General features: G+C 38.3%; 1 protein-coding gene across 1 annotated transcript in view; it reads left to right on the forward strand.

Moving 5' to 3' along the window:
* Positions 1-16,269, forward strand: part of NRG3 (neuregulin 3) — a 342,543-nt gene that overhangs the window by 276,741 nt on the left and 49,533 nt on the right. The window contains exon 4 of the mRNA XM_066324173.1: positions 1,808-1,834. Coding sequence (XP_066180270.1) covers positions 1,808-1,834 — 27 coding nt within the window. The remainder of the gene's footprint in view (positions 1-1,807; positions 1,835-16,269) is intronic.

Consider the following 16,269-nt stretch of genomic DNA (forward strand, 5'->3'; position numbering starts at 1 on the left):
GCTGGTTGCTGAGGTTGTTTTCCAGGCATGTGAGATATTTAAAATAAATCGCCTGACATGTTTTTACCCTCTCCAGCTGAACACGTTTCCCAGGAAGGCTCCATATATCCTTGATTCTCACTTATGTATATGCCATTCAAATAGGAACTGAAATGCTTTTTTCATCTTTTTAAATGAAAGATATATTTTGTAGCCCCTTTCTGAGGAAGTGGTTTTTAACCATGTTGGTGAACTCAAAGGGAGATTTGCAGGCTGCAAATGGAAAACATGTAGAGAAGGTATATAGCCAAGCCAGGAAAGAAGGATTGGTTTTTTTCAGCTGTTCTACATAGATTTGAACAGATGATACTATATGATTTTCTTCCATGTGCCAATATTCATAGTTCCTTGGAGACCAGATTATGGGGCTTTGATCTCTGCTATCATTTTTTAAAGCAAGGAATTTTCAGCTGCAGTTTGATCTGATTTACAGAAGGGTGCAAAGGTGTGAATTGCATATAGGTAACATTTGCAGATTTCTTAGGTACAGAAAATCAGACAGGGAAAAAAACTACAAATCTCTGTAAATGTAGTAGGTTTGGTGCACTTTTGATATATCTGAGCTCATGCTTTTATAAGAATTACATTCTTATAAGAATTTACATTCCTGTCAAATGTACTAGGGATGTTTGTACATGATACCTGTACGTGACTGCAGGAATACAGATTAGAAGATCATTATGTGGGAAACGTATATGTATGATTTTGAGTAATACATTTTCAAAAGGAAAGATTCATTTGTCACTAAACTTGCATAATGTGCCTTCCCTACATCCTATAAGGTATTTATACCATATACCATCATCTTGTGTTCTTTGCTTTTGAAGTGCATATCATGCCTTCTGCATGAAAATAAAACATGGAGTTTAGCAGCTGTTCCTTAGATTTGTATGCTAAGTGAACTGGGCAAGATGATGCTCAATGCCCTCTCCTAGGTGGATTGAAAAGGGTGCAAAAGGTGAAGAATTCCCAGCATTTTCAACAGAAACCCAAATATTCCATGATCTCCTCACAGGTACCAGAGGTGGCAATAAAATTAAGTGTTTAAACTAACTGTTGATTTATGTTGGAAAATCTTTTAGCTTTGCTATGTAGTTATTAGAAGACTCTAATTCGTCATGTAAAAAAAGGATCTCCTGAAATGTTTAGAAGTCCGCATAGTAATTCAGTCAATATTCTAAATTTTTGCTTCACTTGAAGATGTCTTGAAATTATTGCATCCTCTTTGTCTGATGGCCGGGTTGGGAACGTGGCTTCTCTTTCCTGCCATCAGAATTTCTGTTGTGCAGCAGAGACCAGGCAGGAGTCACACTGGGTGCAACAGCGGCTGCTGTGCTGTGGTGAGAGCTGGCAGACTCAGTGGAAGCCTTCCATTCATCTCGTTAGGTCCTGGTCCCTGCCAGGAAAACAAAATAAAGAGCCTTGTCTGACTAAGGACAGTGGTTAGCGTGTTGAGCAGAGTTCCAGGAGGATGGGAAAATGAAATCCCTTTAAGTAGCTGGCTTGAACACAAAGTCAAATGTAAAGGAATTCGTGTCCTTCCCTGATACGTGTCCTTCATGTGACAGCAGAGTGCCCTAAATTCCCCCCTTAGGATTGCCTTTGAGGGGCAGGGCTGTGTCTTTGTTTTGGACCTGTACCACTCAGTGGGCCCTGACCCCACACTGCTCTGCAGCACTGCCACATCAAGGTTAATTTGTATTTTACTCTGTTCCTAACATTTCTGTCTCTTCTGTCTTTTTTCTTTTACATGCTTTCATGAGTATAGCAGACCATCTAGGAATTGAATTCATGGGTAAGTTTAACTTCTCTTTCTTCCAGTTGCTCATATTTATCTCGTTTCCTTAGTCCAAAGAACATGGAAGTTAATGGGAAGACTCCCATGACCTCCACCATTGGGTTTTGGATTGGGTTTCTTTTATACTTACCAATTACATTTGAAATTATATGAAGGTTTAATTTTTCTCTTGTCCACTGCTATGGAGCTTAAAACCTACATAATGGTGTTTTAGTATTTCATTGCTATTTAAGCAAACATAGCATAAAGGTTATGTGACGGTATCATCTTGAGGTATAGTATTTTATATGTGATTTTAGGGTAGAGTTGCTAACTTTTTCATGTAAGAGAAAGTGAATTCTAAATCTGCTTTTTTTTTCCTTTGTTAAGAGTTTGCTGGTAATTACAATATTTAACTAGGCTTAATAAGAAACATCGTATTAAAGATAATTCAAATCAGAGAAATACTTTTAATAAAAGAGTCAAAGATTCTGTGAAAAAAAAAGTTTAATTGGTTAGGAAAAAGCTAAAAAAGTAGTGAATAATTGCTCCTTACAATTTTGGAAAGGAAAAGATGATGTTCTGTTGGCTCATCTGCAGCTCTGTGATGTGTCCATAGCCTCAGGGAATGACAGGCTTAACACATCACCTCTCAGCTGGTGATCTTCAGACATGAGGAAGCTGAGATCCATCCTTAACAGAGTTATTGGTCTTTTGTGTAAGAACAGCTTGCATAAACCATTAAATATGACTGAAAACACTATAATAAAAAGCATGCAGATTCCTATTGAAGTCACAAAACAGTTGCTTTTAATGTGCTCTTTCCCTGTGTTAAATTTTACTTGATTTTTTTTTTTAGATTTTAAAAGTAAAAGCCTTATAACCTATCAATTTTAAGTGCTACCATGGGGATTTTGTTGACCAGTTAAGTAAATTGTCAAGAAACCAATATGGTGATGAATATTAATTGCATGGAAGTCTGCAGTAACAAGAGAATAGCCAGAAGGTTCAGGGATTTTCTCCTACTGCTTTTGGATTTGTGCCATACTTAGAGCATTGTTCTCTCTAGAGAACTGCTTCATGAGGTCCAGAAGTTTTGCGTTTCACTTCGCTTTATATGAGGCTTGAAAAGTGCCAGTGGGATCGATGCAAGTGTCTTCACAGCTGGGAAATGGTTACTTGAAAGGCTCCGCATATATCCTGCTTTTCCTGCTTAACTTAAATTGTGAGCAGCAGTCTGGAGGCATACAAGTTGAATGACAAGCATGCAGGTAAAAGAGGATAAGGAGTATAGATAATATAGGATGCTTCGAGTGAACCTTTCTGTATGCAGGAAAGTGTTACCCAAGAGGCAAAGCTGAATTATTTTAATTTTATTTTGAGACTTTCAGTTTCCTCCCTTTTTTTAAAGACGTCTCTTTAAGGCAAGAACTAAAGCCAATCCCCAGAATCTTGGCTCAGAGTAGTCCTCTCATATGAGTAGCACTCAGATATTTTTTTTTTATTTAATATTGGAACAGATCCTGATGGCATAAAAATTAATGAAATCTTGTGTCTCAAGCCTGAAAATATTATGACAGCAGCCTAAAATGAGGCTTGAAGTTATTTCCTGTGGGCTAGAAAAAAGCAAGTTCTGGAATCGTATGCAAAAGTGAAATGCTTATGCTTCTTAAATCCTCCTCTAGTGTTCATGAAGATTTACTTAGGAAACAGAAGCATGCATGGAATCATTGATGTACGTGTAGCAAAGTAGAAATCCCCACCCTGTGTGCAAGAGAGTTGAGGTGACAATATGCTCATCAAATTAGGGACACTCCTGTAAAGCCTCCACGATGAGTATACTTCAACTACTTGAGGAAATAACAGCTATTACTTCAAAAGAGAGTTTTCTAGCTAGAAAAAACAACAGTGTGGAGACAGTGCTGAACTTAACTTTGTTTGTACATAATCCAGGGGACGCTCTTTCTAATGTTTTCATTGCATTTGTGGCCCAGTTTGCTTTAGAAATTCCGTTTTCATCACCTTCAGGAATTTTGTTTGAAAACCATTTAGAACCACGTAACTTGGATTGCCAGGGCCAGCTGCACTCCTTCCATGGCAGACAAAGCTGAAACCTCATGTCAGTGGGAACATCACATCTGTCTGTAGAGGTGTCCAAGGGGACAGATGAAATACGAAATATGCACTGAAAGTACACACCTACTTTGGTGTACATTTGCCAAGTTTAGTCATTCCTTTTTTTTTTTTTTTTTTTTTTTTTTTTTTTTTTTTGCTGGAGTCTCAGGGATCAGTGAAGTGTATATACATAGCCAGTCTTTCTACTGTCCTGTTAGGGAACCATGAACTTGTTTATCCTGTTGTGAACCAGTTGGTAGTGTTTTCTCTCACAAGCTCCTGTGGCAGCCCATTCCAGTGCTCGGTAGAGGCAATGTCTGTTGCTTCTCCGTTACCTGTTGAAATCTCCTTCCTGCTGCATCCTTCTCTCACAAACAGTACTTTGGGAACAAGAATTATGTGTTCAGTTTATGTACCACACTGAATTTTGTGTTTATCTCCCTCATGGTCTCACCCCCTTTCCAATCTGGGTGGTGTCAGTTTTCTGTTCAATATTCAATACTGTACATTCCAAACCTTGGAACACCTGTTACTTTAATATTGCTGCTGATATTGATTTACACTGTCTGTTTCTTTCTATGGATAGCAGAGACAAAGGCAGGCATATTGATGTGGCACATCTGTTTTAAAATATTTCATATGTAGCAATTAATGTGTGGTTCTGATGTATTTATGTGCAGCACCTCCTGAATCAAATGAAAGCCAAGTATGTGGCCGAGGGTCACTATGTCCTTAAAATTGTGGGTTGAAGCATTGTCATCAGTGGTCCAGCTTTATGAAACTTCTGGTGATAAGGAAATGGTTTATACTTTCTAGTACATCAGGTCAAAAAAAAAAAGAAAAATCTTGTGTCTGGTTATCACTTGATTCAATATCCATATCTGATGCAATCTCCTCGGCAGACTTTGGACAAGGTCTTTTAATCTGTCTGTGCTTCAGATTCTCATTTGCAGAAAGTTTTTTCAGCCTTTCTGAATTTCGATTCCTGAGCTCTCTGGGGGCTATCTTTCAGTACCACAGAAACAATTTTTTCCTTGTGGGTGGATGCAGACTTGGCTGTGTCCTCTCCAATTCCCGGAACAGGAGCAGAGCGGTGTGAGGAGAGCACCATGCAGCTCACCTGGCCTGCTGTGGTGCCCAGTGTCTCACCAGTGAAGGATGCGTGCAATTTTATTCACATTTCCAACACAAAAGTCAGGAAAAATTGTCACCATATTCCTACAAACTGGAAACAGAAGAGATGTATTAACAATTCTGTGTCAGTGGGAAGAAGGATGGTGGTTGGTAATCTGTATGTGAGCAAGAGAGATTGTAAAACAAAAATCCTATCAAAAGAAGGAGATTTTACAAAATGAAACAACTAAGTGATGCATCATGAGCATTAGAGAACATGGGGTACAGGGATCTACAGCTTGTAATAATTTTTTGAACTAAGTGGTTAGCTGCACTTCAAGGCTGAATGGTTTACTTTTCTGGTGGAAATTTTGTTGATGAGGGCAAATATCTGTGACAGCAAACCTGGAGCACTTTGGAGCAACAGTCAGCAGCTGAAAGCTGTTGTGGAGACTGGCCTGGTGCATGTTCTCCCAGCTGCAGAGTGAAATCCTGACCTGAGAATCATCTGTGGATGTTCTGAGCAGCAAGCCAGTGCCCGAGACAAGAAGTTGCCTTTTTAACTCAGTTCTTACACTGAGGATGAGTAGAGTTAAGGTGTGCTAAGGCATGAAACACGAAGGTGAGTATTGGAATAACCTGCTACAACACATGAGCAAACACGACTGTTTCAGCAACTTGCCCACACCAGCTACTCTGATGATCCAGAATGATGATCTTTTATGCTGTAACAATAATTTATGGTGGATACAGCTGAAAATAAAATGCTCCAATAAAGTGCAACAGCCAAGTCACTGCAGTTTTGATGGAAATGCAGACATAACATGAAGTAATTTTCTCATCCTTGGCCTACTTACCAGTTAAACCGGTATCAATAGTGTAAACAATTGTGATGTGATAATCTCCCCATGCGTGAATTACAGAAAACCAATGTAGTGGTTGTTATATCTAGTCACTGCTTTTAATTTCTTTATTCTTAAGGCTTAAACAGGAAATTAGTATTTTTCCATAGAACTACTCATCTTTTCTGGAAAAATGAGGAGCTTCACTGAAGTCAATGGAGTATGAATGGTATATAATACCTTGTAAGTGCTGAATCATTAAATAGCATTTAATTGAGTAGAGTAATAAAGTAACTCAAGAATGAGATCCTATTAAACTTTATATATCTCCTTGCAATGACTACAAAGTGAAATGTATTCCATTTTCTGTGGTCTGAGCAGCTGTTAACACTGGAGAAGATGGTACATTCTGTATTTTCACTGTGCCTATTCTCACTGCCTCCTCATTGTGCTAAGATGATGTGTGCCTAAGACTCTGGGAATACCTGATCCAGTTAAACAGATTCACTCTGTGACCTTGTGTCATGCACTGTGACTGATGCATTTTGATTTTTACAAACTGCAAAATTTGTTTTTGCTGATGGGCAGGATAAGCAATAGTGCAACAACTTAGTATTTTTCCTGTATGCCAGACAAAAAAAAAAAAAAAAAAAAAAGGCAAAGTTCATTAGTCCTTGCACAACTGAAAAACTGGGAACCTGGGCTCTTTCCTCTGAAACTCAATGTTTTGCAGCAGCAACCAGAAAATTATAATAAATAACCAGTGTGTGGATGGCTGGACCTTGCCTTAGTTACCATTTAGGAGCTCTTATCTGTCATAAAACTCTTCAAATGCTGCAGTCCTTGCTGGAAGAGAGGATGAATGTTCAATTACATGAGCAAAACTGTATGTGTTCTAAAGGATACATGTTTAAAAAATAAAGAAATTAAATTCGGTTTTCTCTGTATTCCTTTTTAACAGTATAAAGCAGGTAGATCTTTTTCTGATAATATGGCACACTGACTGTCTTTATGCTCGTGTTTGTACAAAGTCTCATTAGAGATTCTCATCACAATCATCTGCCAGAACTATGAAACCATATCTTTCTAATAATTATATTGTTATTAGCATTTTAATATTTATAAGCATTTGTAAGCATTTATAATAATTCATCTGCACTCTGATGGTAAATTTCTGAAGAACTAAGAAGGGCTATTCTTGTAGGCATTGATACTTGGAATGTTTACTACAATCATCATCAGACCTTGAATCCCTTTTTCTTCATCCTGCCTCAAATTTTCATTACCTCATTCTGGTTTTTTATCTTCTCAAACTCAGTGAAGACTTTGCTCTTGGGACCTCATCTTTCAGTTTGCCTTATGAAATACCTGTCCTTTTAAAGTATGCTGCAAAATAACAATAGTGTCCTGAGGCAAGAAATGGATTTAGATCCTCAGTACTTTCCATGGGATTCACTTAGCTGGGAAGAAGAGTCATTTATCTTCTCTAGAGAAAAGAGACATGAGCAGCAGAAGAGAGAGTTTTACAGAAACAGCTGATGCCTGAGTGCTGTAAGAGCAGCGGACAGAGCAGAGGTTCCTCGGGGGCTGCGGGAAGCTCTGCCAGTGGTTGTACCTGTTTAGGAAAACAAATCTCCCAGATGAAAGTCAGCATGCATCTGGTTGCAGGCTGCCTTACATCTTGGCTCAGTTTAGGGCACATGGCTCTAGATTAGTTAAGAGGGAAAGATTTTTACCGAAATGTTTTGTAACCTATCTATATTCTTGGTTCAGTGCTACCAGCTTTGCTTTTCTTGATATGTCATTTTTCCAGTTTATCTACACTTTCTGTATTGGCAGTGACCTGGGTTGGATTAACTTGCATTATTTTAAAAGGCTTACTGTGTGGTTAACTTATGTGTGTCATTAATTGCCTTATTGCGATGCTTTATCAAAATAGTAATTCTGTGAACTGGGTGGATAAAATAACTTTAGTATATATAACTTTGGTGACCTTCCCTATTATTTGGTTTCTGCTGTTCTCTCTAACTGAAGCTCCTGATCATTTCCGATGGGACTTAGGGAAACTGGATAAACAAAAACTGGTAACCAGGTGCAGTGACAAGTTCAGAAAGTCAGAGTTGGCCTGGGTTTCTGTTTTGCTGGGGTCTGGGTTGGGAGGAAAAGAAAGTAGCATTAGGTGGGGTCTGTATTAGTCTGTGAAAAGGGTTGTGCATCATCCCTAATGATACATAAGGACTATTATTTTGTCACTTCCAAGGTGAATGTGGACTGAGTTCCACTGTGTGCTGATTGACTGGGGTGGGGCACTCATAAGGTCCAAACGTTATCTGTGGGTTAGAAAAGAATTTGTGAAGCCTCAAAAATGGATGTTGTGTATAAGCCTCCAGGTAAGTTTCTGTGTAACCTCCTAGTGCCAGGGACAAGCTGCTTCTTCATCATGCCAGCTTCAAGAATGTTGGCACCTCAGGGAGAAAGGGGCTTGTGCTTCCAGGTTGGATTTCAGCTGTGGACACAGCGTCTCATGTGCTCACAGAGGGGCTTTGCTGTGTCCTGCCTCTGTGTACACATATGATGTGGTCATTCTGGTTTGGGATTAGGCATGTGCCCTCGGTGTCTGCTCAGCTGGTGTGCCACAGAGTTAAACACTTTTTATCATGAAATACAAGTAATCGGATGGCTTCAACACTGAGCAGACAGCTGTGTATTTAAATGTGACCTTATCAGTCTGCTAACCTGCATTTTGAATATGGTATTTAGGTAAATGCTACACTGAGCCTGAGGAATTGTTAAAACTGACACCACAAGGGCATGCTAATGCAATTAGATGACTGCAGAGTTGAGATTTGGCCTTCATTTGGGCTCAGTTGCAGTTTAACCAGATGCAAAAATATGTAGACAGTAACTTGTACACTGCTGAAACAAGCCTAGCAGGGCAAAGGTGAGATCCACGTGTCAAAGGTGGTGCTACAGACAGCTGCCACAAGATCTGCCAGTGACACTTCATATTTCCAGTCAAGAGAGGACTGGGAGGAGGCTTCAAAGCAGTGAGTACCATCTGGACATGTCTGTGAGAACTTGGGATCTGTTGTTTGGGGTGGGGGGGATTTATTATTAGTGGAAGGTTTGTTCACTGTGTGTTGAGATTATCTCGACCCAGGAGGAGAGGCTCCAAACACCTGATCTGTACCATGTTTATGCTGCCACGGTGAATCAGTGCTGCTTTGCCCTTTTGCTGCTTGGAGGTGCTAGGTGGATGTCAAATCTCATTCAGCAAATGATGCAAGGATTTGGAAAGCAGAATGTAAGTATCTCAATAAATGTTCCATGGCAGTGGTTCGCTTGTAATGTATACTGCAGTTGTATAGAAAAATCAATGGTTTTGACAGTGAACTAAATCTTTCTCTGTCCTTCTGTGTCCTGCCTAGAATGAGTAGAGATGGTGTCCTGCCAGTAATTGCTGGGAGCAGAGGAGAAGGGTAAGCACTGTGGAAAAATTGGCCATGTGCTGCACAGAGCACTAAGTTATTGTTTCATGCGCTGCCTTTTCTCTTCTTTTGCAGGAGCTGTAGGATATTGACACATGGAGAAGCACACAGATATTCCAACTCTGGCTGGCAGTTTCTAATAAAGATATTTTTATTGTAATTGAAAATTGTCTCATGATCCCATTTCCTGTTCCAATCAGCATCGATTTGTCCTCATTTCAAGCGTGATTCTGCTGAAAAACACTGTCTCCACTGGCCCAGGGTATCTATTGGTATTGCTTCAGGCTTAGCAGCCAACAATTCTCTGGGACACAAGCATGAGCAGCACAAAAGGAAGAGGGAAAAACAAATCCTGTGTATGAGTGTGCAGGTGGTGTTCTTGTGTGCTCAGTTTTCAACAACCATGGAAATAATCTGAGAGGTTCTTGGAAACTGTTACATTCAAACAACAAATGAACTTTCTTGTTTACCACTGCTGACTTTTCTTCTTTGAATGGCTAAATAAATCAACATGAGATATTTTCATTTAGTATGGATCCAGATCTTTTTGGATCATGTTCATGTAATTTACTCACTGCATTTATATCAATTGCATCACTCATCCTGTAATTATCACATGAATTAATATGATCTTTTTATTATTTTTGTGCTAAGTTAATTATGTACTACACCATGCCTACTTTAGCAAGTAAACTCTGTTGTAACATAGTATTACTCTGTGGTTATTTTTTTACGTCTCTTGGTAATTTTGCATCTCACATTTAAATAGAAAATAAAAACGGAAATATAAAAAATAACCTGGTAATGAAGGAACATAAAATGGGACAGTGTATTAGTTCTCAGCAGAATTAACTAAAACAATTTAGGGTCTTCACTGTTCCATAGTGAAATACAAAGTAACAGAGAAGAGCCATACGAAATTGATTGGAGCAACCAGTTTATAGAGGAGATGAACGTTAGACAAAAAAAGCAGTTTATTTGCCATTAAGAGCGTAAATACTTGTATTAGCAGCTTCCCACACCTTTCTGTGGGTAAGTTGTTTCCTCGTTGAAATATTGACCTTACTCCCCCAAAGTTCAAGGTTTGAAGTAATGCAGGGAACACGGAGTGAAGCCAGGTGATGCATTTCCATGGGGCAGTGCGGGTGGCTGCCTGCCTAAGCCTGGCCTCCCTCGTGCACGTCCAGCTCTTGCCAGTCCTCTGTGCCATGAGATAAAGTTCTTCAGTGCTGTAAAGACTTGAGGATCTCAGTGCAAGCCAAGAGTATTTAAAATTGATGCCTGCAAAGACTTTGGGTGTTTTCAGAGTGTTAGCTGACTGTATGTTTTGAGACTTGCAGTGTCGGACCTAATGAGAGTTACTTTTGTGTTGCACATGGAAGTCAGTGGATATTTTGATATCGTGTCTGCTACTTCTAATATAATGTACAGAACCCAAAATCAGGATCCAGTGTGTGTGACTAGACTGACATGAAGTGAGCCTGTCCTTTAGCTGATTAGCTCCAAATTACCTTAATCTAAAAAGCTAGATACATCTCTCAACATAGTTACAAAATTGAGTATGTACAAGCAATTTGGTGCAATTGTGCAAAGCTAGGAGTATCGTTGTTTCCTCTCTTGAACTTCTCTTCTTCTTCTCCCTACCTTTTCTCTTTTGTGCCTTCCTGATTTTTTTTTTTTTTTTTATGTAACCCTGTGGACTTCCTTTTTGTGTTAGTTTCATAAATCTGCTGATCAATGAACTTACTCTGTTTAAGTGTGTTGCTGTTTACAGCAGTGACTACAAATCAGTTGTATCACACACTGCTCTATTTAGCTTTAATGGAGAGTACAGCGTGCACACACTGAAGTTTTACTCGTTTATTATCATTATGCCCTCTCCTGTACCCAGAAGTGTTGCAGCATTTGAAAAATGGAAATCACAATATACACTAACTTTACCAGCTCATAAAATATGAATGCTCAGAAAATGAATACAGCAGTGTTAAATACAGTTAATCAGCTTTAGAAAAACAAAAATATGTATTTATCATTATAATAGGTACATGCATAGCATATTAATGAAAAATACCAGATACTTCATTTTCTGTGTTTATTCTATGCTGTGCTCATTACTCTCATTCAAATAATTTAAATTTGCTTTCAGGATAAGGACAATTTGCTGCTGATGCAGAAAAGTTTGGATGTGTTCTGTGCCATATTTTTCTTTGAGGCCGTGAAGTAGAGTCTATGCACTGAATATAAAGCCAGCTGGGCTGGAGATTTTCTGCATTACAGTGGACTGAAAGAGTAGACCTTTAAAATTGTTAGCTGTAAATAGTTGCACACAATGCATTGTTGGGAAGTGCATTGTTGGGAAGGGTATCATAAAAATACGAGAGTTTATTAAACTAAAATTTACACCCCGCCTCAGTGAGAGTGAGACTGTGACTTCTGCTGAATTTTGCTACATGAAGGGTTTTTTGTGCTTCTGTACTTTAGGTAATGTGCTTAAGTCAAAACCAAGAAAGTGGCCTCAGTTGAGTGTTTGTTTAATGAATGATGAAGAGAAAATTACGAAAACAAATGACTATTATATTTCAGTCAGTTTTTTCTTGTGAATCTATCTGGTGTGTTTTAAAAATTTCTTTTGCCTGATGGAGTCTCTTTTCAAGGTAAGGTGGTACCAGAGCATCTCATTCTTTCAATTAGTAGTGGATCCTGTCTTGAAATAAGGTGGCTGACCATTGGTGGGAGAAGGTAAGTGAATCCTATAGAAATCTTACAGAACAAGTCGTATTCCTTTTGATTTATTCCCTGAAGTTATTTAAAGGTGAACTGGAGAGAGAAATTAATTGTCCTAAATTATGCTGTTTCTTTGAAGTTAAATAGGTATTCATGTGGTTTCTCTCAAAAAATTACTTATTTTAAGTACATGTTATATTCAAGTTTTTGTTCCAAAAAAAACCTATGAAAAATACTCATTTAACCTCAGGGGAAATGTGGAAATTCTATTATTTTATTTTTTGCTGAATACAAGTGGTGTCTTGTGAGAAGTACACTGGATGGCCAATATTTTACTTGTCAGTATTGCGTCTAAGGTTCTTATTTGACTCTGATGCAATTGATGTGGATAGAGGATAACTGAAAGACAATTCAAATGTATTCCTTGGTACTGGTGCTGCTTTATCCAACTTTTGTGTCAGGGGTTGTTTTGCTCAAAGGGTGAGTAATGTCATGACATTGGCTTGTTTTTTCAAGTGATTTGTAAGTTTTTCTATACTGTTGAAGATGTGTTAGTATCCATGTTTCAGCTATTTTGATGGTTTCATTGCCTCAACACCTTTGTGGATTGGGTTTAGCATCTGCAGGCCATGAATCAGTTTGGTAATCATCCCATTCAGTCTGCTCAGCCATATTCAGTGAAAGTCAAACAGTCCTTGTGCAAAGAAAATTCAGAATTGCCTCTAAGTTTTTAGGTATAACTTTTACTGTGGCAAATGCCTTGTGAATTCAGAATTGAAATGTGCTCCAGACACTTCACTGGATGTCCAGCCTGTGTGCATGGTTCTGGTGGTGCTAGTTTAGCAAAAATGGAACATAGTCAGTTCCCCTTCGGAAATTGTGATGAACATGGTGGGAAAACTGTTCACTTTTTAAGAAGCCTCTTCTCTGCCTCCCCAGTCCCCAAAATATGCTCCATTTCCCTATGTCTTTCTTCAATTTAATTTTGTAGAGTTTCTTCCCTCAATATAGTATGCTAATAAAAATCCATGGAAATAGCAGAATATGATTCACTTGTCAGGGAATTATCTTTCCACCACACCTCCCGTGATGTGACATTACTTTTTCTCCCATTCTATACTCCTCATATTATCGTGCCAAGGTGTGTGCCATCCATCCTTTCATTTACACTTTCTTCATCTTTATTACTTGCTCAATCACTTTGATACCTTGGTCTTATCCTTCCTTTTTTTGCTCTCGGTGTTCTAAAACCTCTGGATGGTCATGTTGGTAGCACAACTATGCTGATGAACCTGCTTGCAAAGTCTTCTGCTATTCAGAAGAGTCTGTCTCTCCCTGGCATTGCTCCTGTCACTCTTTACTTCCTCAGGGTGTTTTCCTTTCCTCTTCCATTGTTTGTCACAGCGCTGCAGCCATCTCTCACTTCCTGGTTATTTTGGTATTACTGTTACTTCTGATGTCAGTGTCATCTTTCCTCCCTTAAAAAGTCTGTAACGTTAAATTTTCTGAATTATTCATGTGGCCATATATGAACATCTGCATCTGTTATTCAGAACTCCTTATTTCTTTCATGCTAGAGCCTAGAACCTCTTTTATAATTCAGTAATAAATGAGAGCCTTCCCTTTATTCAGAGGGTTGCTTTTTTTTTGCCAACCTCATGTTTATCTTCCAACTGTCTTTTAGTTAATTGTGCAGAGCCCTGCAGTGCAAGGAGCTACAGACTTGTTAGAATAATTTAGAGTATCCCTTCCCTCTTTGCTATCTTTATTTTCATGCACTGGCCTCCCTGTGCAATGTGTTTGTAGTGATTCTTGGTCTAGAATAGATTATTTACTAGCTTACAAATTTTTTTTTTCTCTAATCGTTTTCTCCAGTCCTGTATCCTACAGTATTACTTGATAGTTATTTTTTTTACCTTTAAGGAGGTGCTAATTCAATTTTTAAAAGTTTTATTTTGCTTTATGCCAGTTACTATGCTCTCACATGTTCTTTTTTATTTATGTTCCCTGTTGTCTGACACTTCTGTCCTCTAGAGCAGTAGTTGGTTAGTAGTAAGTTTCCTACTTACTTAAAAAGGATTTGTAAAAATGGATGTCCCAGAATGCCTGATTCAGGGTGGAACATGAAGCTCAAAGCAGAGTCAACTCAGGTGCCACCAGACTGCTCAGGACTTTATCCAGATTAATTTTAAAAACCTGGGACTGGACAACTTACCCAGACGACCTGTTCCAATGCTTGACTGTTCTAGTGGTAAATGATTTCCTTATGTCTAGATAAAATGGCTCAATTTGTTATTTTTCTAGAAATACTCTGGAATAATGTATTTTCTGCTACTTGATATTTTGTGATACAGACAAATAATTCCTTATTGATACTCAATTCTCTGCTTGTTTACAATGCTGTGCTCTGGGTAGGTAAAAAAGAATTTACTCTTAGTTTTGACAGCCCTATTTTTCTTTTCCTGTTGAAGCTATACTAGTTTTCATTTATTTATGTCATTTTACTGCTAGAAAAAGTATGTGATATAACTCTAAAGTAAACCTCCCTCTGCAGCTTTGTAATTATCCAGGCCTACCATACAATGTTTTATCAGTTTTACACAACAGCAGGTTGTAGAAGTAATGAGTTGCAGTCCATTGTTTTAGTGTGTATCATCACAACTGAAATGCCAGGAAGTTATTCTGTTCTAGACACCTTTGCTTATTTACTGTATCTTTGTGATATCGAGAATTTCTCACCTGGTAACTGGTTTCACATTAAATTCTGTCTGTAGGCAAAAATGTGAAGGAAGAACTGGAAGTATTGGGATTTCTAATGACCACAAAGCTGTGCAAACCAGTTTAACAATCTTGACAATTTACAGAAATATGGTGTTTGACCTGCTGATGGTGCCTCATATCAGAACATTTAAGAGAATTAAGTCACAGGAGTACCAGAAACAGTAGGATTCACCAGCAGTTTATCCAACTCTTTAAAATCTTTTGGGTCTAGCATGAGAGAATTAGAAATTGTTTGATACAGCTCCCATAATGCAGTCTCCTTTTCAAAGAGCCTTAGTAAAGGAGTTACAGGCTTCAGAGAATGCCGTCAAAATAAGGGCTGGCTTTAACTGACTAACTTAAACACACTTTGCTCCATAATGCTTTTATTAACATATACTTTTGCAGTAACCTGAATGAGGTGCATGAACATGAAAAGTGGGTGACAGTCAGGATTCACTCCCATGTCAGTTTTAAAATCTGTGAAAAAGGGGTTTTGATTGCTCTTAAGCTGTTTTCCTTTCTAATGTTGTCTATATTTGAATTGCTTTAGTTGCATTATATATTGCAAATACATGAACTCTATGAAACTTTGAATGACTTTAAAATAATTAAAATGCCTCTTTAGCTACTATTTTTACTTTCCTCTTACTTATCTTTGTGCTTTAGTGAATATTGACACTTTTTTCCATCATCTGTGTTGTAAAATGTAAAATGACATAATAATTTTCATTAACTTTATTTTTCATTTTCTTCAGCAAACAATTATGCATTAAGTTCTTTTATTCACTAAGAAGCCTGAATGCAACTGTGTGACATTTTTTTAGTTAGCCAAACAGCAAAAAAATAATCGCAGAAGATCTTTCCATTTTGGAAACCAAAGGTAACCTTTTGTGCTTTTCACGACAACACTGTTAGGTTCGTTGCTTGTGGTATTATTAATTTTTTTCCCCTGCAATTTGTTAGAAGTATTTGGTAAAATAACTCTGCCATCTTTGATCGTGCCTGACCCATTTAGTTGGGCATGGCCCAGAGGGATCTGTCAGAGGCCGGAGTTGCCCTGCAGAGCCGTGACTCCACCTGGTTTCACGGAAAGGTGAGCTGGTACTGGAGCACAGGTGAGAACAGAGACAGGGCTGCAGAGGGCATGGATTCACTGAAGGAGAGATGGCAAGAAACAGAGAATTTGGACCATCATTTTGCTTTCTTAACCAGGAAGAGATCTATGTTCTTAACCAGGAATGACCTGTGTCTTTTTGAAGAATTCGTTTCTGCTGTGCTCCTGGATATTAGCGTGAGATTCCTCTTGTGCAGTGCGATAAAATTCGTGGTTTCAAACTGATCTGAAACGGTTTGTATAGTTAGCGTTCAAAAGTAATTTCAGATAATAATTCTCATGTACAAGTTGACG

This window comes from Sylvia atricapilla, chromosome 8, assembly GCF_009819655.1.
Source record: "Sylvia atricapilla isolate bSylAtr1 chromosome 8, bSylAtr1.pri, whole genome shotgun sequence".
Taxonomy (NCBI): domain Eukaryota; kingdom Metazoa; phylum Chordata; class Aves; order Passeriformes; family Sylviidae; genus Sylvia; species Sylvia atricapilla.